This window comes from Leuresthes tenuis, unplaced genomic scaffold, assembly GCF_036924035.1.
Source record: "Leuresthes tenuis unplaced genomic scaffold, fLeuTen1.0.hap1 SCAF_18, whole genome shotgun sequence".
Classification (NCBI taxonomy): Eukaryota; Metazoa; Chordata; class Actinopteri; order Atheriniformes; family Atherinopsidae; genus Leuresthes; species Leuresthes tenuis.
This window is the reverse complement of record NW_027325372.1, coordinates 19,307,554-19,331,379: the sequence shown is the minus strand read 5'-3', so window position 1 is coordinate 19,331,379 and position 23,826 is coordinate 19,307,554. Positions and strand designations below refer to the sequence as shown.

The window sequence follows — 23,826 nt, the reverse complement described above, 5'->3', positions numbered from 1 at the left end:
GCAAAAAGCACTGACCCTGAATAGAGGAAGCAGGCAAACTGAGATCTTTCCAAACAAAAACTCTGATCTTTAAAGAAGGAAAAAGATGTCAAAGGGCACAAATATGAGCCCTCGTGTGCACTCAGGATGAGGCTGGCATAAACACACAACAGCTGGCAGCCTGATACTTGACCTTTTGTCGCGCTTAATTGTTTTCTTCTTGTGGCAACAAAAGAGATACACGTTCTGAACAAAGTCCTTCGCATTCCACATACTGAGATTATATGACTGTGTGGTGTCTAGCTCTTTTTTTTTTTTTTTCGCCACTCACAAATATTTCACCTCCTGCATCATAAACATGCACTCCGACCAACACTTCTCAAGAACTGGTCGTCAACAAGGACTTCGCCTGCAGCTGCGTCCCCGTCTGATTATCTGCACGCACGTCTGTCTGCGTGTAGGTGCGTGAGTGTTTTTTGTCTAGCCAGGGCCAGATGGCAGAGAATGTTTAGTCAAATGGGATTAGAGATTAGGATTAAGCGGACTTCAAATTACCTAGACGCACAGTCACTGGATGACACACTACTACAGTGGAGCTCTAAGGGGGGGAGGCTCTGGGGGTTTAAAGACAGATGAGATTGTTCAACTCTGTTGGCAAACAAAAGAGAGAAAACTCGCATATAAAAAGGTCTTAACTGGGGTGTAATTCAAATGTAAAAGACAACCAGTGTAGTATTAGTTTTATATTCCCATAGGAACTGACGAATATGCAGACCTACAGCACTGCCTTAACTGTAAATATTAAGCACCCTGCAAACTGCCCAATGTTCAGGGAGCACAAATCAACAAGTGGATTTTTTGGGTGGACAGCCTACAACGGGTGACAGAAAACACTCGCACTCTTTCCTGCTGACAGGTCTTGTGGTTTGTCTCTCATTCAGATCTGTATCTGAACAGTCTTTTTTTGTTATCAGAGACCCTGACAGTTGGTCATTCCACGTGTCCCGCGTTTGCGCATATTTCACTTAAAGGTCCAGTCTGTAGGATGTAGTGGCTTCTAGATGTGAAGTTACAAAATGAAACCAACCGAACACCCCCCTGCCTCATTCTTCATTTCCAAACGTGAAGAAAAAAAGTATGTGTTGAGTTTGTTTGTTTTAGACCAACGTGGGGGAAAAAAAACGGTGATGCAACATGAAGGACTTCAAGGGGAGGAACTTCTTTGTCTGTAGAAATAAAAAGGCTCTTTCTTTTTCCTTCACGTGATCTTGCCAATTGATCCAGTTGTGTTACGAATCCCATTTTGCAGAGTATGACCATTTGTTTATTTATTTTTCCAAAATGAGGGTTTTCCATACTTTAGGGGATAAGTCCAAACCCTCGTTACTGACTGCATCCACAGCCCAGGCAGACAGAACACCCTTGTGTCTCCTTGATATTTCCAGTTCAAGGCAGATCGGCTGTTGATGTCGAGGCTAAATACTCCTGTTTTCATTGTTCATCTGTTTAGCTTTCAGTACATGCACATCAAGCTGCGAAAAAAGAAAAGTGAGCTGAAAATGTGGCAGCTGCTTGGCATCCCATTGCAAGTGGTCTATAAATACAACAATGCTACTAATTTGCAGGTATTATGACAGCCCAAGTGGGATAGAAGCTGCACCGGAGACTAAACCTAAGACAAACCAGCCAGACAACTAACCTCTATAGATTGCAGCATGTGTTACATAAGTCAGGCTGCAGCTCCCCTGCGCTGGCCTCATGTGTGGGACAGTTTGTGCTGTGAACATTTACAGCATCGGATCGGCTACAGGGCAGAACTGGGCTGGACTGAGAGGGAGACCCAGAACTGCTGAGCTGAATCTGTGTGAATTATGGTGTGGCTTGTTGACTGATGCAGCCGTACATACAAACACACAGAGGAGAGATTTATGCCTGCTCCAGTGGCAGCAGTCATCTCATCACATACCGAAGAATGCAGAAAAGTCCATTTTAAGAGGATGCGTGTGCCATGAGGGGGTTGAGTGTGTCATGAAGGGAATTATTTGATGTGTGGAGTCTTTATGTCCACTGTCAGCAGCTAAGGAATTCACTTAGTGCATGTGTGTGTACGCGTGTCCATCAATGATCTAATGCATGTCGGTGCGCAAGGCACTAATTAGCCTTGTGACCACAGAGGCTGCCCTACTTCTCCACTTCTGAAAATGTGTATGCAAAGTTCAAGGGCCTTTGTGTCACCGAATGGTGCAGGCGGGATTTTTTTTTTTAAACGTTGAATGATTCAGTCGTGCCTGGAGGTGCCAAGCCAGACTCGCAGAGGAGCTCAAGATAAGAACATAGCACACGTAGTGTTACCGAGGAAAATGTGCGCATGCAAAAAGAGCTTCGGATGAAAAAAAAAAAAAAAAAAAAAGTGTTTTTCCACAAAGATTACTCTCATTGTTTCTCTGTTTGTTGGTTTAAAACAGTGAAGGGAAAAGAAAACAGAACGGTTCTTAAAAATATCTAACAGAAGGAAAGAAAAACAAAACGGGTTGTAAAAACCAGACACCAGTTGCACAGTGACCTTTGCTATCGCTGTGACTCCCCATACTGTATGGTAAGCTCCCAGTAAGCTTAAGGCCTGACCCAGTTTGGAAAGAGAGAATGTGGGACGCGCACACACCCACACACACACACTTCCACCTATTATATAGCTTGGAAATATTTTTAGTCATGCGGCTGAGGTTAAACACTCGGAGCCTGTGAACTGAACGTGAACAGAGAGAACCCGTCTGAAACTCCCTCAGACTGCGACTGAAAACTTAAAGAAAGAGATGATGGAGTGTCAGCCGAGAACGCAGAACAATTGTATAAGAGTGGCAGGAGAGAGGATGGAAAGGGAGCGCCAAAAGAGGGCCTTGGAGCAACGCCAGATATTGTGCAAGTGGTTTAACAACAGGCTGACACACCTTGGTTTTAAAAGGGTCACGACACGCCGCTGCATAAACAAACAGCTGCTGTGAAAACACACCTGACCGGGTGGTGCGAGTTGTCTGTCAGAGAGAAAATTAAGCAACTGGTCGTTAACGGCCTAAGAAAAGGCTATTTCATGACAATAAAGCGAACTGTATGCAGGCAAACAAAGCACAGTTCTCAGTACTGTGTGAGCATGCCAGCGAGAGGTCGAATGACAGAAAGATGAAACTACCGCCGTGTCACGTGAAAACCGCTCAAATCCATAACTATGGATCTTTCTTCTCTTTGTCCACTTTTCACTTGATAAAAATGCAACAACATCCTGTGAGCTGAGAAAACTCCAACAACAGATTTTAATTGATCAAAAACAACCTGAACTCTAAGCTTAAGACAAGCAAGGAATTTGAAAGCTTGAGATTTATCGTTTTAGATTCTTAGTCAATGGCAACAATAAGAACCATAGAGAAAAAATTAGAAGAAGAAATAACTCTCAGAATGTATAAAAAAAAAAGACCACAAAACATCCAATTCATCCTTTTAAAGTCCAAACATATAGAACAAAAGTGAACTGCATCAAGGACCTGCGCACGTGTCCTTCAACATCCATCAGTGCAAGTTGTAAGTAGCCCTATAAGGACCGTAAGTAAACACTTATTATTTGTGCTAAACACTGATGGAAACCTGAACAAATATGGACGTAGAGTAAAGTCTGCAGCCTTCAAGACGTCTCGGGTGCTTCCTTGTGTGTTGTCCTGGTGTCTTTGGAAGAGTCCTGGGAGGTTTCACTGCAGCCCAGGGCAACAGGAGCGTCCTCAGAGGAAGTCTGTTCTGCAGACACAGCAGGTACACGGGCACTCTGGGGTGGGTCACAGCCTGGATCAGACTTCCTCTTCTTCCTTATGTGATAGTAATGCTTCTTGGATTTCAGATGAGCTACAATTAGAGAGGATACACACACAGATCACTCCTGGATACGTTTGGTATAAGATAGCTCTCTTTAATCTCAAAGATACAAGTACATCATGAACCAAAATCTGTGTGCCTGTCCCAGAGGTGACCAGCTTTCTTGGAGGAAGTTTTATCAGCACATTTATGCTTAAGAACAGTGTCTCTGTTTCAGCTGAAATACAGGAGGCAGTTTTACATATTTTGATGGGTAAATAATTAGTAATAAGTGTGATTAAATGTCATTATTTGATGTAGGTGAGCAGCCTCACCCGTCCACTCCAGGTCCCCAATGATCACTTTGTCACAAAGATCGCAGGTATGGTGGCTCCTTTTGTTTCTCTGCGTCGCCCCCAGTGCTCTGATTGGTGCAGTCGCTGGCTCCTCGCCCTGATAACAGGACGCAACAAAGTTGGGAATCAAGTTTTTTTGAGTTGCTAAATGAGGAGTTAGAGAAAAGAAATAACTGTAAATAAAGAAATAAATACGAAGAAATTAGGGAGCAAAAGAAAAATATATATATTGCATAATGGCAGTGAATCAAAAAGGCAAAAAAAAAGACAAGGAAACAAGGAAGGAGCCAAATTTGCAAGTAGGAAAAAAAGGAATAAATTCAGATTAAAGGAACAGCTAAACCGGTGGTGAAAAGAAGATAGGAAAGAAGAGCGAAAACAGAGTAAGCTATGAAAAGACACTGATGAAGGAAAAAAAAGGGAGTCCAGAAGAAAGTTCTGTTACTCAGATACCAAGGAACTGATGAAACAGCTGAAAGGAAGCTGCCACTTTTAGACTACTGAGGCCCCACCTTACTGAGACTGTCCAGTATCTGCAGTGCAGGGTTCAGCACCGTCTCCTCCCACCTCGACACATCCGTCACATCCAGGCCATACACTGCTGGGATGCTGTCCCCAGGCCCTACAAACACATTCAGAACAAAATATCAATTTTAAAATGCCAACATAGGCAGCCATTAACACCAAGCTCTTCAGGGCTGATATTTAGCCGTTCTCACAACTTATTTCTATTGGATAGTTGAAAAGCCTGTGACATCTGTGCCGAGGTATCTGTATAATGGGCTTACTCACAGCAAACATGTTCATTTTACACCCAAAATGTCCTGAAATAATTGCATTCTATTAGATGTAGATCTATTAGATGCTCACATAATACTATATGTGACCTGCCCCAGCCTATTCTACCTGCAACAGGAAACAGGCTCCAGCTGGTTGGACTGGACCGGTACAAACTGGCAGGAAATGTGCAGGAGCAGTGATGTGCTGCAGCCGCACCCTGAAGCTCCGTCAACCTGCTGACTCACACTGGCTCGATAATGTCTCTCCCTCCTTCCTCCCATCCTTCTCTCTAGTGCACCATCTCTTTCTCTCGCCATCAGTCTCGCTTCGGCTTTCACTCACTCGCCATCTCTCGCTGTCTGACTCTTCCTCCCCCGTGTTTCTATTCTGCACCGATCAGCAGTCTCCAGGCCAGGCCTCAGCACTAAACAGCAGCACCAGCCCCTGTCTTGCTTGTCTCTCTGCGTGTCTGTCAGTGACCGTCTGAAGAGCCACTGCCCTGCACCAACTGAGACGGTCGCAACAAATACAACCAGGTATCAACTGGAGGTATGAATTTAGACAGATTATGGTTCGCTCCTGGATTATTTGGACAATCATTATGAAAACCTAAACATAACCACTCACCTTGGTAACACCGCTGCAGGCACAAATAAACTGAAATCTAGCACATTTAGATTCCCTCCCCAAATAATAGTTCAGGCATGATTTTATGTAGACAGATTGTCTGTCCACAGCGCAATGATGAGGCCACAGAGTTGCCAACATTACCCGACCTTTCCATCCCAATCCCTTGGGTTGCTGACCTCAGGGTGCTGAAGCCCAGCAAAGGTAGTAGCTTATCCAGTAGTTTGCAGGTTAGACACATGAGCTGCCACCGAAAGAGCAAACCTGAGCCATTTCTGAAGGGACCAAGGACCTTTTTGCTACAAGGATGATTGATTCAGTCCATGGAGCTGTCTGACGCAGAAGTGAAGCGGTGTAAAAATCCACAATACGGCGTTTGCTCGATTCACAAAGAAATATTTGAGTTTTAAGTTATTTTGGTGTCTCCCTTCTCAGTAGCTTTTAACTTTAGCTCACCTATCAGGAAACCATCCGATTTTCCAACCTGAAACCACACTAGCTGCTGAAGGTAAGACACTGACGTCTCATAAATACTATACACAACCCCTCTTAAAAAGAAAAAAATATCCCCGTATAAAGCCATAGTCACCATCTACAGAAGAGGTTTAGTGCTGAGCAAATGCGTCAGAGCCAGGGAGGAAGAATCTAATTTCAGTTAATATAAATAGGACACCATTTAAGGGACACTTTTGCGTGTCATTTTTACACACTAAGGTAAATCGCTCGTCATGTCACGATGACTCAAGTTAAAGTACAGAGCAGGATGTTATCCTGTCACCGTGCATTGTGGGAAGTCACAAGTGGGCGGCTGTAGCTCAGGAGGAAGAGCAGTTGCCCACCAATCGGAAGGTCGGTGGTTCGACTCTGGTTTCCCTGGGCTACATGTCGAAGCGTCCTTGGGCAAGACACTGAACCCCACGATACACCCCCAGTGCATCATTGGGGGGTATGAATGTGTGTATGAATGTTTAGAAAAGCACGTAGTTATGAATCTTAAGATGTGCTGTATGAATGTGTGTGAGAGGGCTGAATGCGGCATGTAGTGAAGCGCTTTGAGTGGTCAGCTAGACTAGAAAAGCGCTATACAAGTACAAGTCCATTTACCATCCATTACAAAAACATCAACAAAAGGTGCGTAGTTACAACACGTGATATGATTTGGCCCGTTGTAACAAAGTCACATCTCGCAACATCTTGGAAGGAGTGGTTTTAAATGAATCAAGCCAAGGGATTTGCCAAGTTTTGCACTGTGGAATTGAATAAATTTTGCAATATTGCTTTGTCATTTGCCAGCCTAAATAAATACATGAATAAACTGACAAACAAAAACAAAGTTGGGATAGGTTGCTTTGAGGAGGACACAAGTATTTGCGGGAGGAGTGCGCAGTAAAACTATGTTATTATAAGATATCAATTTCTAAATCACTAAGGGAACTTAGAAGGAATTTTGCAACACACTGGCACTGAAACTTTCTGCATCTCCCCGCATTTCTTTTATATTTGTGTCTAAACACTCCGAGCTACCTTGGGTGCAAACCTTCAGTCGTTACGACGGTCGCTGTAGTTTCTAAAACAGTCAAACACTTCTAAGTGAGGCTGGGATGGATGGGCGACTTGTCCCCGCCTCTGGCCTAATGGCAGCTGGGATAGCCCCCCCTCTTCCTCTGAATTGGATTAAGCGGGTATAGAAAATGGATGGATGGACTTCTAAATGAATGAATGTCACCATTGTGTTTTAGGTGCTGCATTTGTTTGCACGTCATTTGTTTGATGCCGTTTTATGTAATAAAAAAAATCCATAATGTGTGATATTTGCTTCTGCTACGTGAAATAAAGAAGGCCACTTCCACACCGAACAAGACTGAAATGTAGCTCTTTTTGTCAACACATTCTGTTTGCGGGAGGTGTTGTCTGCTCCTCAATGGACTGAGGACAAAACTTCTGAAGAAGCACTTAAAACAGGGGTGTGTTTATTTGTCTGTTGAGTTCAAATATGATCAATCTTCCTCCAGACTCACCAACCCCACCTTTAAGCACATTCTTATGTAAATTAATCTCATTAACCTTTAAAGTTCTGTTTGCCAACTCAATTATGGCTTAATCCTTTCAACACAGACTGAAGTGTGGATCTGAGGGCAGTAGACAACCTACAGACTGGTGTTTCCAACTCCACTGGGAACTGTCTAGGCCTCCATTATTACAGAGGAACGCAGAGTGCAAACTGGTCTTCTGTAGAACTAAAAGTACCGACTTTGTCAGAAGAAAAGAGTGCGCTTGGGAACAATGAGTCCTCACAGAACCAAACCCCCACAGCCGCAAGCTTAAATGCAGGACTGACTTTTGGCACAAGCCACATTTCAGCTGTTTCTGGTTTAAATTTGCATTTTGTGGGTTTAATGTACATTGAACCACTTAAACATGCAATGTAGTTCCTTCTATTCACCTCAGCGCCAGCTGTGCTTACTTGAATAGCCAACCAAAGGAGTAAAAGGAGAGTAAACAAATGGCAATTTAACACTTTGCGCCTGCATCATTTAGCCTCGCAGCGTGAGTTTTTCTGCGTTTAATTTAGCCCCAAACTCCTCCGTTTGTCAGTGTGTGTGTTTTAAAAACAGCAGTTACTGTTAATCACAGCTTCAGATTTCACTTGCATGGTTACTGCGTTTCAGTTTCTTTGTGAGTCACAAGTGGGCTCTTTTGTGTTTGTGGCACAATAGCGGGCAGGTGGTGCCGAGCGTCAGCTGGCATACCTGTGCCAGAGGTGGGGTTGGAGATCTTTTTAATACACCAAAAAAAAAAGAAAGAAGAAAACTTTAGATCACCCGCCACCACCCTATGTCCTCTTGTTGCCACCACTTCCTTACTTTGTTCTTTTATCTTTCTGAACACTGCCACCCCTCCCACAATTCCCCTTTTGCAGTCACCAATGTCCCACTGGGAAGAGTGGAGTGGTGGTAAAAAACAACAAAAAAAAAAAACAATGGGGAGACTGTATGGTGGGTTGCCAGATGCTGGATGGATCCCCCATTGACTGTTCCTGTGTGAGATCTGGTGAAATTCAACTCTGCTGATCCCCTATGTGTTGAATGAGGGTTGATAAGAAATGCTGCAGGGACAAAGGACAAGGTGTTGGTCTGCACACACACACACACACACACACACACACACACACTCACTCGCACAAACAGTTGACTTCAGAGGACATTACACTGACTCATAGTACTTCCTTACAGACTTAGTCAAAACATAACCCAAACTACCACTCGTCTAAGCCTAACTGTAATGTGCCTTCACCTAAATATGTAATGATTAACATTGTGGGGGCTTGCTTTTCTTTTCCATTAGAAGGACACGAGCTCATACTGTGCCTGCAAACAGCTCTAGGTCCCCATAACATGAGTAAAGCCTTGACCCACACACATACACACACCACAAACTGAGCATTGCCTTTCAAGCACACAGGGGAGATCACTTTGCCAACAAGGAGGAGAATAATCTGTCGCTGGGCAGCTGCTTGCCAGTGTCGAGTGTGCATGCATTGTGTGTTGAAACAGTAGTCCACCTGTTGCAACAAACGGGCCAAGAGTCATTTGCTGTGCCGTGTTTGCTGAGTGAGGACGAGCGCCTGTGTGTGCTTTGCTATAAAACCTCCAACAGCACCCTTAGTTCTGTGTCCCCTGGCCCAGCTGTGCTTCATTTGCTGTCGTCCACACCGGAGCACGACAGCTGTCCCTATTCGCTGAACGACCTCCTTCCTCCTTCCTGTAGTTCCTCTTCCACTTTTTGTTATCCTCACCTCCTGCGTTTTATCTGTTGTTCAATACCAACTGTGGTAAGTTAAGAGTATCTGTTTATTTGTTGCACATATGAACCTGTAGATTTGTTTGGCTACACAGAAATTGGATTTATTTGGATTTTTCAGTCTAACAATTTATGTCCTACATACATTATTTGTATTTTTAATGCTCCATCACTTATTTAAACACAGCAGCATCAATAAGCACCTCAATAATTTCACATACAATGTGTTATGGCAATATAACTCGGTCTTACTGACTAACATTTACATATTAGCTTCAAGACTGCACACGTCGGATCTGCTGCAGCTACATCAACATAAGGGCACGCACAATAGCGGCCCGTCTTAATATGGCTTATGAGCAGCTGTTAAGAGCAATCTGACAGACCGATCCCCTCCGCCCCCGCAACACAGCCAAGGTAACACAAACTACAAAACCCCTGAATGTTCACTGCAGAGTTATTCGGTGGTGCTGAGCAGCAGTTTCTCCTCTCTCACAGTCGAAAGCACGGGGATGACAGGGAAGATTGTGCGTCCCATAAAATTCTTGCAGGAAAGAAGCCAGAAAAGCCCTTTGGTAACACCGGATGCTCGGCAAGCTTAAACGAGTAGAAAAGCTGAACTTTCTCGTTCCAATATCTGTTTTGTATGACCACAGCAGGTTTGACTTCTAATAAAAATAGTCATGGGGATAGAACATCTAAGAAGACTCTCTAAAAACTCAATAAACACTTTGGTAAATGGACTTGATGTACCTCTCGGCTCTCGCAGTCGATCACTGTCATAAGGTATGACTGAATGAAGCCACGTGGAACATTAATATCAAAATGAACCATGTCTGAATGATATAGCATAAACAGATTAATGACGCCATTAATGTTGCAGTTTGGTAGATTTGGTAGCAAACAGAGTAAATAGAGAATATATTATATATCATTCAATTCTGAGTACCAGGTGTGACCAGCAGAAATCTGGATAAGAAATCCCCAGGTCAGCACTTACAAACACATATGATATAGCTAGTGAAAGCTTAACTGTAACTGGCATTCTGTTTTCCAGCTAATATGTTACGGAATGTTTTATTCGATGACCGTTTCGCACACGCAACCCAGCCATGCTTAAACGTGCCCCTCTAGCAGGGTTTTCATTCACTGGTGCAGTTGATCTGAAGCGATCTTTTGAAAAGCCGCAAAAAAGGGATGTGAATCAGACATGTTTAGCAGATTCGTTTAAAGGGAGAAGAAAAACAAGAACGGGGCGGCACAGCGTTGCCAGAGGGCAGCAGTAAAGGCTGCTTGTGGTTTTACTTCAGTAGAAGAAATAGTTGTCCAAATTGGAAGTGAACCTGGAGGAAGTAAAGAAACAACAACTGCAGGGGACATCTACAAGAAGTCAATGAAGAGACTACTTCTTCAGAAAATACTTTGATTTTGAGGAATATCTGAGATGTTATCTCATACTGGTCAGTCGTGTGAGTTTATCCTTTACCAGATCAGACTGGAAATAGCTGGTGAGTCACCTCATTTTGAGCTTTATCAGGTCGAGGAAGAGACTTCTGCAAAACTCTTTCCATTTGCCATAATAAGCACTCAATTTTCCTAAAAAGAGGCAAAAAAACTCTTCAAATGAGCAATAAACCTTCCTTTTCACACAGTGGAAGTTTTGATTTAAGTAATTTCTATTTTTACTGATTTAATTCACCTTTATTTCTCAGAGCTTAAAAATGTGTATCAAACATATCAATTTAAACACAGCTACTGATTACAAACCTCTATTAATAGATACTATCCTGACAGTTCATTGCAGCTTCTCACCATGGTAAATTTTGTAATAAACTAGGCTGGCTCTTCTGATTCAGGTGCCTTGCAGTGTTTTTTAACGAGCCACTGGAAGATAGACAAGGTTGATGTGCAACACAGGCCCTCGTCTGTACACGAACCAAGATGCTAAAGTCTTATTCCCCAATGATACACCTGCTTTGCTGGAGTGAAAATGTGTCATCTCTTCCTTTACATATCAGCTTTTCCACCTCAGCCTGTGGAAAGTCCCTCTTTAGATTTTTATTTCAGGGTTTGACATGTCCACTAAAACTACAAATAGAAACATACTGTTCCTATCACCCACTTAAACATGCTCCTCTCCATTTCTCCAGACTTTCTCCTCTGAGTAGAGGTCACACAGAACTCTTGGCACGACTTTATCTTCACAGGGGGTGAGGCCGCATTTGAGCGTATATGTGTCTGCTCACAAAAGCTTCGCACTTGCTAGAAGTCGAGAGTGTAAACTCGCTCCACACCTGTTGCCTCAGCTGAGTCAGATTACCTCCACCCTCCGTCTGCCCAGCTATCCATGTGCCGTTTCTCTTTCTGTCTCCCTTCATCCATCCATCCTCCACTCATTCACTTACTCTTTTGAATAAAAGATGCCTGCAGCTCCGTTACTTAACACTCACAAGTCAAACTACACCTGTGTATCTTGGTTACGGGTGGGGTGTAGTGTGTGGCTTGTGTGCAGGTCTATGGGGAGTTTAATCCCTTTAAGTTGATGGCGTTCCTCGCTTAAAAAGCAGCACTTAATAAAATCAATTAGATTAACATTTTCTTTAAGGATAATTATGACAAATGTCTATAAAACACACACACACAAACATTGTGTTGTATGTGTACAGCAAACTTACATATGTACTTAAGCTAAGTCACTTTAAGCTTGATTTCATTTGAGTTGGCTGACCTGGTGTTTAAATCCCTGCAGCAACTAAAGTTGAGTCTGTCTGGAACTACTTATCCCGCTGAAAAGTATTTAAGACTGGATGCCGCTTCTCTGACAGTTGCTGCTGAACGATCAGGGCTGTAAAGTCCGATTCGACTGGTCGACTTATTGGTCGATACGTTCTGGGTCGACCAAAATTCTGATTGGTCGATTTTTTTGCTGTGTTAATATCATACAGTCTGTGGTTAATTTCATCAGGAAGACAGTACCAAGTGCTAATGGGGGCGTTTTCAGAGCACCTCTGTTTCACAGGCAACAGCCTGTCTTCAGAGAACACCCCCCTTGTTTTCACTATTTTGGATTAGCCCAACCCGTTAGAGACAGGTAGATTGAAGAACGTCCGTGGTATTCAACCTCCGGTGGTTTGCTGAATATTTTATTTAATTTACAGTGAGTCCTCCTCTACCAAAACAGATGGCGGGAAAAAAGTCAAATGCAAAATTTGCAAACAACAGTTTGCATATCACAGCTCGCCTACAAACACAGAATATCCTGTAAAAAAAACTTAATATTTCAATATTATAGGCAATTAATATCATATTAAACATATTTCAATATTTTGGTCAAATAATCATTCATTCGTTTTATAACTGCAGGCGCACCCGCCCGCAACAACGGCAGCATCCCTTAGATACAGCCAGACCATGCTGGATGTTAAGCCTCCTCTATCAGCTTTATTTCGTTTGCACTTGTCCCGATCTGGGATGTTTAATAAAGATTATTTTCCCTGAATTGCCTTTTGTGTTTAGTTGTCTTCTTGTGCTGATACCAGTATAGTTTTGGTAATCATGGGCTATTATATTGTGCAGTTGCACGTGATGCAAAATGCTGTCAGAGCCGTCCGAGTCGAGTTTGCCCCCCCTTCCCGATTAGTCGATTTTTAGTAGAAATTTCAGGGTTTCAGTCGACCAAAAGAATTTCTTTGGTTGATTACAGCCCCATGAATGATTGAGCTCTAAAACTGGGGTCAATCTGTCCCTTTGAGGCATGTGATTCCACCTTTTCCGGTGTATTAACAAGTAAAGTCAATATTCAGGCCATTGCCCAGCCTCTCAAACCGACTTCATTGTGCTTGTTCAACTGAGGCTCTGTCCGTCACTTGCAGTTCGTCGTTCTCTTCAACGCACTGGCCTCCGTTCGCTTGTGTTGGTATACATCCCAGTGACCCTGTTGCCCAAGTTTGTGTGGTCATGGCAAATTCTCCGAAGCCCTGTAATGCTTCAAGAGATTAGCCCGCTCAGCTGAGGCCTGCCGGCATCTGAGTGAGTGCGTGTGGGGCTCAGACTAAACAGAAAAGAGGTCAGCAGTCACACCGAGAGTAAATGGAGAAGAAAGCTGGGTTGTGCAAGGGTTAAGACAACCCCGCCAGGGATGGACATGAGAACCAGCGTCCCTCGGAAAATCCTTAAAGACTCTGACACTGAACGACATCATGAAAAGATATTACTGCAATTTTCCTACTGCAACCTTTAAAAAAGGTATAAACCTGTCTCAGTCACCCTGGATGCTATTTTCACATTTTGATACGACGCGACAGCACACTGATACATCCCCTTTAGTAGTAGAGATTTGGGGAACAGACTAATACAAGCGTCATTATTGAGGGTAGAAAAATAGGATTGTTTAAAAGATTTCCAAAACAGCCGGCAATAAAGTTTCTCATAGCTCAGCATTTGCTTCAAGTCAGCCTGCAAGGCCATGTGGTGGCATAATAATGTGCAAGTGCACATTCCAAGCAGATTACCTACTAACATCAAGGCCTTCTCCTCATGCCATTTATCAGGCGACTGAAAAAAAGGGAAACTCTCCAAATACTTTACCATGATATCTGTAAAAATCCTTCAAATCATGCATCTGTTACTTCAGCTGGCTGTCCTGGATCATGTTTTCATGTCTCAGTGATACCTAAAGTAAAACGCAAGCACCAATAACAAATGGGTCTAATTTTCATGACTGGGTCCGACTCAAAGGAGGTCATTTTTGTTGTAACTCGCCATCATTTCGGAAAAGAAAAAAACTATCAGATGCAAACACATTGAAAAACTGCAGAAATCATTTCCCAGAAGCTTTAACGGAACAAAGGTTTCAGTGATTGCACAGAGCTGATTCAATCTGCAGCCACTTGCACTGTGAGACCTGATGTTACAGACTCCTCTGAACGGAGTTAATCTTCGAGGGAGGCTCTATGGGAGACACAACTCGCAGTCAAAAACACAAGCCTGTGCAAAACACAGACAACTCCAGACAGATTACCGTGTATGTAAAACAGCAGCCACAGAGCCACACACGCAAATGTGGTGAAGACCATATGGTGAGTGCACCGTGTAGGCGGGCGCTCAGAAAGAGGGGTATTGAGGTTTAGGGCCTAGCGTGGCCTTAAGCCACTTGGGCCTAACAGGATTAGGAGGCAGGGTTACTGAAGGGCATGCTGCAGGTGGGATAGAGACGCCAGGTTCTGTTTTGGGAAAGGGAAACGCACTCGGCCTCTTTACTTATTCCATAAAACACACTGAGGTTCCACTACCTTCCAAACACTGGTTAATATTGGACTGTGAAAGGCACATTTGTTCATGTTGCACCCAGCAGCTTATTTGGCAGGGAACGAAACACTGCGGTTTATTTCTATGCATTTGAGAGCATTTAAGGGACTCGGTGCTGAGAAAACACAGTGAAAGGTCTGAGCTGCAGGTGTGCAGTGAGGATGGATGATGAAACTTTATCCCCCGTGCTGCATCACAGCAGCTTCCGCATGCTGCACACAATCAAATTTCCTACTTAATAAGATAATCTGCTGATTTCCACTTAAAACTGCATCAAATTATTCTAAACCATAATGCTGTTTCTCATGCCTACGTTCTTGATACAAAAGAAACTTAAAAAAGGGCATTAAAACTATATATTTCTTACAAAAGCAGGAGACTACAGCTGGAAAATGGCTAACGCAGCTTAATACAGAGTTGAAGCACGGGAAACATCAATCCAGAAAGCTCATCTTTTAGACATGGCTAACCTAATGAGACTAAGCTAATATTAATTACTGATCTTTAATACGATTTCTTTCCAAAAGAAGCAAACTGCACATTCCTCTCTCCACTTCCAGCATTTATTGCCTCGCTGACGCTTCATATCTTTATTCGCAGAAATGACTGCGATGGCAGCTTTCTAATAAAAAGTATATTTGATGTTGAACTGCTCCCCTAAAAGACCTGCAGCGATTGAAGCCATCTTGCACAAAACAAAGAAAAGTTGGAGCGACACGAAGCAACCTTTTTAGATAAAAAAATGGCAGGTTCAAATCTTAAGAAAAAACAACCGAAAAACAAAAAAAGACAACAAGGTGACATGTGACTACACACACACCCTCTGTACCCTGGAACACAATACAGTGGCTCAGAGGCTTATTGTGCGTCTAATGAAGCGCCTGAATCTCATCTTGTTAAAGAGAGTGCTGATTGCGACGAAAATGGGCTCTGAAGGACAAACACACATACACAGAAGCACACACACACAGCCTGCATGAGCTGGGTGAAGGGTACTCACGTTTAAGGAAGCGGTTACGGACCCATTTATTCTGTTTGCGGGCGTAACGCTTTGTAGCAATCTTCAAAGCTTCTATACCTGGAAAGAGTTAAACGGGGTAACTAGATATGGATGGAAAAGAGACAGAAGAAAAAGATCCTTTCATCAAATCCTCTGGATGATCACCCAGCCAGAGAAGCCAAAGCCAGCTGAGAGACTTTGGGCAGGTATTTGTCTGACCTTTGTCTCTTAGTGCGTCTTTCTCCTGCGGAGTGCTGCTTTCAGGGGCAGTCAGGTAGTCGTGGAACTCCTTAAAACCGATGGACTGGAAAATCCCATGTTGATAGTCTTGACTGTGGAAAGGAAACATTGTCCGTCAACAGAAAAAAGTTTCTGTCTTCATGGTGACATTCATAGAGACCCCAGTGGCGATTCATTTCACCTTTTCCTCCTCCTCAACTCTTTCCCCACTTGCATGCAGAACATCAGGCAGAGCCCTTCGAGGGACAAAGATACAGACTGACATGAAGAACAAAAAACAAAATCTCAAAGCATCAGACACAAGGACCCACAGGTGCTAAAACTCAGTGGGCTGACGGGGGTGATGCAAGTTTGGAGCGGAGTCTTACTGGTAGACAGTACATGTGGAACATCTTCGTCAAGCTGCTGTCTACGTTTTGTTCAGCCACAAACGAGCAATAAAATCATAAATGCCACGGATGAGCTGGAAAGTTGTACATTTAACATGTGAAAAGGGGAACTTCCAGGACAATGTCAAATTTGTTTGAGGCTTAAAGAAGCTAAAAACTCAGTTATAAGAGTAAAAATCAGAAGCAGCGTTCAGCGCCAGGCCAGGATCAGCGGGTAAAAACGCCACCTAAGCATCATCATAAGAAGTGACTGTTTGTTCTTTGATTTGTAGGTTAACATCTGTTCAATTTTCATTACATTTCCCCGATAATACTGCAGAATCCCCCTCTGCACAGTAAGCTGCTTGGTTTGGTAATTCTTTAACCTAAATGTAGCCAACAGTTAAGAAAAATGACCAAATGACCTCATCCCACTCAACATGGAAAGTAGGAAGGTGAGAATAATGTGGCAACGCCGACTTTATAACAACAACGCCCTAAAAAAATGCTCCTTAATTAATCCTTCATTTCTGTACTTATAAAAGAAGAGGAAATAAAATTGAATTTGGCTCGACGGGCAGAGACAGAAATTTGAGAATAGCGACAGAGCACAGGAAATGTAGAGTCAATGGAGGGTGGAAAAGAAAGACAGAGGGAGGGAGAAAGAGATCTGACCTTGATGTCTGGGCACAGCAGCCAGCCGGGGGATGGAAGACATGAGGGTAAAGGAGAGAAAGACAGACACAGAAAGAGGGAAGTGGGGGGGGTAAAGTGCATGGATGATCAGATTGCTGAGAGGGCAATAGTGTCAGAGATGGAAGGAGAGAGGATGAGGAGGAGGGAAGAGGATGGAGAGAGAGAGAGAGACAGAGAGAAGAGTAGGAGGAGGCTGGCTGATGAGGTGGGATGGGGTGATGATAGAAAGGAGGGACAAAATAAGGGAACCAGCAGCTTCCTGGGCATCATTCCACCAATGCATCAACTCCCCGCAGCCACACCCCATATCTCACACACACACACACACACACACACACACACACACACACACACTACCAACACGGACTGCCAAAAGAGACCCACGCAGCTGCGTTGCCATATCTGTTTCAGCTGAAGCTCAAACACATATTTACAGTCCATATATTTCAAGAAGCATCCAGAAATCCTTCAAGAAAAAAAAAACTGCTTCCTTGAAAATTCCGTTGAACTGCAAAACTGTAGTCGTACTCGTTAAATTTGGTTCCAGTGGGAATACGTTGGATTCCTGTACTTTCTAGGTCCTTCAAGTTGAAAACAAGAGGGGGAGCGACAGGAAGGATATACAAAGCAAACAAAAGAAAACTAATATTCCAATTTAATACAATTTCTGTCTTGTGCTGCAGCATATGTTCAGTAGGAAGCTGCTGCAACTCAATTTAAAAATGTCCTGGAGGAGATAACAGACAATTTGTCCTTGCCAAAGAAAGTGCTTGTTGCGAAAAGTAAAAATAACACTTGCTGAATCGATTCCTGCCTGCTTGCAAGTAGAAATGTCAATCATGGCACTTTCCTTCTTGCCCGTTAAGCTGGAATTCAAGGACCATTACTGGGATTCCTTTAGCTTGAAAATGCTCATTTTTTTTTTAACGGTGCGGCGCAGAAACGGAGATAGAAATTTCTAATGTCTTGTTTTCAAAGGTCGAACACCGATGTCTGCGTTTCTGCTTCGCCAGCCAGAAAATATCAAAACAAAGCTGTTGATTATTTTAATGCAATTTCCACTCTGTCAACAATCACAGGCCGAAGCCCACAGCAGAATCAGAAGGTCGTTTTCTCGTCTCCTTTAGGCAGCCGCGCCACACGGGCGGTTTTTAGTTTCGACTGGAGTAAGCAGACAAACCAAAGCTGTGCTTCTGGTCGAGACGCTTACTCCCCATCCCGCACGAATGCATCTAACGAGTCAATGACACAATCCTGATAAAGCCCGACTGGGTCTGGTAAACTTTCATATTTTCAGACATGGACGATATGGAAAAATTCATATCAACAGTGGCGGCCTTGAAAGAATCAGAGAGAGCTGCCATGGAGCAAACTGAGGAGGTCAGTTGTTTGCTTTGAAGCACACTCAAAAGATAAAACCCATCATCCGTCTGAATCATGTAACCCAGAGATATCCCCACATACCACTGGAAGAGTGACACTGCTTCAGTATACTACTGATCATGCGGCTGCTGTTAAGAAAATGTCAAGCAGAAGTTGGTTATCATGTGGAGGACAGAATATTAATTTGATCATGTTAAAGTTAACTCCCAAACAGACAGCGATGTGCTGCATGTAATTTGTTCCACATCCGCCAGAATGTCAGTTAAATGTTGGGTCAAAATTCCTCTAAGTCATAAGCAAAGATCACCTTTTTCTGCTGTCAGAGCTAAGATTGTATGTAGAGGGGGGGCTTCTCTCTGAGATTATTAATAATCACTTGACATCCTAAAGAAACAGCCTTCCCACATAAAGTGAGCTTGCAGCAGTGTGGGCTGTATCTAAATCGGTCTTCGGGCCATTGGGAAACGACAGCGCACAGTACAGAGTGACCTGTCAGACTGGGAGGGAGAAATAAATAACTGGACTGTCGCTTGGCAGAGTTCACTTCCCTCCCACTGCCCTGGTTTCTTGGAAGAGAGGAGTCTGGGTCCAGACTGAATATCCAGATCATTCATTTAGATAGGAGGATGAGAATTCTGAGTGGCTTGTTCATTAAAGACTGGTATCAACCCATCTGCTCTGTAGAAAATATATATACAACTGCACCCAAATCCAATTCATTCTTCTGATCAACTGGCTTTTGGTTCACCTGGTTGAACACAAGCCATAGAAGCATTTCCTACGTTAAAGCGAAACTGCAGCAAATTTTACTCTTAAAGTCTGCTCACACGTTTTTAGGATGTTCCAAAAGGATCCAAGTGGCAGCCATGATAGGAGGTGGTCAAATAAAACAAGCTTCAGAGCTTTAACAGAAATCTGTTGCACAGTTCCTTGCGGTGGCAACATTTAAAGTGACAATTATTTTCTACACTGTTTACTAGCCGGAAGGGCAGCCTGCGACAGCAATATAATTCACTTTGGGACGTTTTCTTTCCTTTTTTCTCTATTTTCCTTTTATTCTAACCAAAAATATGCTATATTCAGTTGAAAAAAAATATGATTTATGTGTATTAGTTCCTGTTACTGTCTTTCCCCAAGTACTGAGGAGGAGGACAAATGTATCTTTCTTTAATCTCATAATGTTTTAAGGTCAGGGAAACTGCTACGGCAAAGACTATAGGAGGAAATCTATTCTGACTATTCAACTGTACCCACAGTGTCGGGGAGGCAGAAAAACACTTTCATAGTGAGCCGTTTCAAGTCTGGTGAATTGCCTCAAGAGATGTTATCGAGGAGCGCAAGACCGAAAATGAAAAAAACTGGGGGTGTGGAGAAAAATACAAATGATCTTATTAGTTCCCTGTAGCCTCCTCCTCAACTCTGCTGGAGGATAGCAACTCATGCACATTAACACAAATAAATCTCCAAAGGAAATATTGATAGTTGAGTTGCATTGTGGGTAAAGTGGACGCCGGGGTTAAACGGGGACTTGTAAGGGCTAATGAAGAAGATCCAAAAGGATCCATCATAAGACGTGATGTCCCAGATTAAAATGAAACAAAAGTGGAATTATCTTAAGCAAACATCAGGACTGAAGATGGGACGAAGCCAAAATTTCACAACATAAAGACAAAGGAAAAAAGAAAGATTCCTTACCCGTCGTTGTGGACTTTCTGCTGATTGTATCGGATATGGAAGTCTCTGAGCTCCTCTATCAGCCCTGCAGACAGCATCTCATCTACACGGCCATCGAGCTTCTTGTCAAGAGCTAAAAAAAAAAAACGCAGAATGAGGGTTAATCATACGCCTCATTTAAGCTCCTACATCTGTCGTGTCATCTCTGTGTTTCAGTTTTAATTCTATAAACAACGCGTTCTAAATGGAACCTCTGTCCTTACCTTCCATGTCCGCGTGCAGCCAGAAGATGCAGGGGTCTGGGTACCTCAGCGGTCCTCCAAGGCCATCGCTTCCCTCCTGCCCCCTCTGCTCATCCAGCCAGCGGCTGTGAGGGATGCCCGTCTCCACGTGGATTTGAAGACTTCTGGAGATGAAGCATGCGAATGGAGCGTTAATATAACTCAAATTTAAAAATTCTGTACATCCAAATCAAACCAACTTCCTTTTCTCAGATGTTTGACACAAACTTGTGATTCCCCCATACTGTCAGTTTGCATTCAACTCTACCAATACCAGGTCTCAGTAGGCAAACTGAAATTAGATTATCTAAACACCCACTCATCCACTAAATCCAGTGTAAATGAAAACCTCCAACTCCCTTTATGAGAAGCAAATTTAAAGCGCAGATTAAGTTGTATAAATGTAAACACATGCTGCAGCACAAACCCTCCCTGAGGACAAATGAAGAAATAAACAACAGCAAAGCCATGATTATGAAAAAACAACCAGTGTATGAAATCACCTCTCCTCAAGAGGACACAGTTTATGTTTAAGATTTAAATGCAAATCACATCCTTTCGTGTCACCAGACACTGAGGTTATGAGGAAAAGATGATTCCTGTCGTCTCCTGTCAAGTTAAAGAGCAGGGTAACCTAACCTGCTCACACACAAAAGACCAGAGTGCATTCTGCTTCTCATCACACCGTGTTTGTGTGTGTGTGTGTGTGTGTGTGTGTGTGCGCGCGAGCGTGTGCGTGCGTGCACGCTTGTAACGTGACCCTCTTTGCCGGTATAATGCAACTGCCAGCCTGGGAGAGCACAAGCTCTTCAAAGCCTCACACAAAGCATGAGAAAACTCAAAACACGGCATGCAAACAAGTTACCGCAACACATGGTAGGACACAAACTATCTGCAATTTCATCCCAAATGGGAAGCTAGCTAGAGTGTGAAGTGCCTGAACTCTGAAACACGGAAACAGTTTTCCGTGGCAAGGTTTTCCCTGTTCCAGAAAGGCCTCGGCATAACAAACGTGTTTTTGTCAAGTACTTCAAGACAAATTAAACAGTATTTTGACAAGCCGTTATTTTACTTTTCCAGCTATATACAGCGTGCCGAGATGTGAAAATAATACAAAAATTACAGGAAGCAACATCAGCGGCTTAAATGGATCTGTTTGAAAGGCTGCTGCTGCATGAGGGCTCTGCGTGCTCTGGGAAAAGTGGACCCTTGACGCAGCTTGAGTCACAACAACACCACATTATCAACCGAGGCTAAAGCCAATTATGTTTTTTCTGCTTTGAATTGCATTCAGATCTGGCCTTGCATTCCTCATACAGGCGTTTATCTTAAATAACCAAACACATTTGTTGTGTTACCTCGTGGTATGGCCACAAATTTCAAGGAACTGCTGACAAAGTACATAGTTTTTCCTTAGAATCATCCTTTCAGCAGCTGAAAAAAACCCTGAAATTGCCTTCTTTTAGGGACCAACTCAACATTTAACCTGTGACATAACATTGTGAGATGATTTCCATCACTTGGCACTGGATGTCCTACATTGTTATTATGCTTACGAACATGACATATTCGGTGCTGAAGCAGAAATTACTGCAACTCCATTGATGGAATACAAGGTCTTTCAGTATCTGAGCTATCCATCAACTGGTTTTACCACTGATTAAAAACCCCATCAAAGGCTACTGAAGGACAAATGATGTACTTACAGAATTGCAGTTGCAATCTACAATTTTACTGAATTGAAACAGAATTAAACTGAATAATACTTTATTAAGGAGAGGAAATTGAATTATTGAAGTTAAAATCATTGAAAAATATAAAACGTAAAAATGACAAGCTGGGCTAACATAGACACAAATAAAATATTTTAGACTACAATAACATCATTAATGTGGTTTGGAAGTTAAAGAAAGCCATGTTCAGTTCACATGTAACATCTTCTGATAAAAGGTTTTCAAAACAGGCTACTAACTTTGAGTTAATGTTCAGTAAAACGCCAGTTTTGCCAAACAACTAAAACAGTTTTACTCGACAAATAGGTGGGTGTTACTGCTGAACAGCCATGTCATATACTGTTTCAAACAAACTACATTTCAAATGTCCTTTGTTCTATATGTACAAGCTAAGCCAGTCCAAATAATTTTCACTAAATCTCAAACATGCTAACAACATGACGCGGCAGGAAACAGGAACAAACTTCAAGCCAATTGTTCAGTTTTGCTAGGTTTACATTTTAGTTAACAGTTAAAATTGAGACCAATGATATTGGGCATTACAATGTATTAAAAGAAAAAAAATTCCCACCCACAAAGTTCACTATTGTTGCCAATCTATTTTGCTATTAGCCACCTGACTAGCTAGCAAAAGGAAATACTCGCTAGTTAAAACACTGAAAACAAAGAAAAATTACAATATAGCGAGACTTGATAAGCACACATTCATATCACAAAAGGTGATAAAATTACCACCACGTGTTCACTAAAAAAAACAAAAAAACAATGCAGTGTAACATGTCCACCACACAGTTACCAGCTGTATCACCTGGCTATCTTGCGCTTGTCATTGGGGTGCAACATGGCGGCCATTTTGGGGTCCACCTGGGCCAATCTTTTATGTAACTCGGGTGCTCCCAGTTTTTCCAGCTCCATCTTCCTGTTTGGAGATCTATCCTCTCCATCCCCCAAGTCGTCGTTCTCCTGCTGTGAGACATGCTTTTATCTCATTTTTTAAAATTTGTTTATCTTATTTGATTCATCGTTAGGTTGTTGTTGTATTTTTTCCAGCCTTTACATAGTGCTGCTTTCACTTTCTTTACACGTCAACATTTTCCTCAGGGACAGCTGCTTTGCGTCAAGAATAATATACCGTGCCAGTAGAACTAAAGACCAGAAACACCCCAGGCAGTATCATTAACATGCATGATTATGCAGCATAAAGTCACAGCCTTTTCAATTCAATTCAATTCATGGAAGCTTCCGGACTAAAATTAAGCCATTAAGATATTACATTCTCTTTAGCTGTGAAAGCAGCCAGCACTGAGGCTGCAGAAATCGTAATTTCACATGGAAGAAAAAAAAAAGATATATATATATATATATCACATTATGATATACACAGCCTCAAAATAATATGAAGGACAAAGTGAAGCAGAATTTTGCCATCTATCTGTGCACTTACCCCTGTATCCAGCAAAACTCTCCACAGCAGAGACTCAATGTAATAGTTTGTCCCTCCAACAATGACTGGAAGTTTGTTTCTGCTGTGCATGTCATCTATGTTAGGAGTGTTAAGGAGGAAGCTGGACACGAATATACGAACAAATGAAATATTTTAAAAAAATGAAAAATATTCAAAGTGAGCTCAAATGGTAAATTCCAAGCCTTAATTACATATAAGCAACTCCAACTGGCTCTAGTTCAACAAGTCACTCTGAGACACAGTTTCTTTTATCTAACAATAAGTAAGCCAAAATATAGAAGCAGAGTGTGAAAAATTCT

General features: G+C 42.6%; 1 protein-coding gene across 3 annotated transcripts in view; it reads right to left on the bottom strand.

The window, feature by feature from the left end:
* Positions 1-3,453: 3,453 nt before the first annotated feature.
* The window catches only part of trit1 (tRNA isopentenyltransferase 1), a 38,147-nt gene continuing 17,774 nt past the window's right edge, over positions 3,454-23,826 (bottom strand). Inside the window, exons 3-11 of one of the 3 annotated variants that reach the window (XM_072370943.1) lie at positions 23,507-23,605; positions 22,871-23,028; positions 20,312-20,454; positions 20,070-20,181; positions 15,907-16,019; positions 15,688-15,765; positions 4,685-4,794; positions 4,152-4,269; positions 3,454-3,867 (exon numbers count right to left, since the gene is read on the bottom strand). In XM_072370943.1, the coding sequence (XP_072227044.1) occupies positions 3,653-3,867; positions 4,152-4,269; positions 4,685-4,794; positions 15,688-15,765; positions 15,907-16,019; positions 20,070-20,181; positions 20,312-20,454; positions 22,871-23,028; positions 23,507-23,605 (1,146 nt within the window). In that variant the 3' untranslated portion in view covers positions 3,454-3,652. The remainder of the gene's footprint in view (positions 3,868-4,151; positions 4,270-4,684; positions 4,795-15,687; positions 15,766-15,906; positions 16,020-20,069; positions 20,182-20,311; positions 20,455-22,870; positions 23,029-23,506; positions 23,606-23,826) is intronic. The other 2 variants (XM_072370944.1, XM_072370942.1) reach the window with 2 other exon arrangements.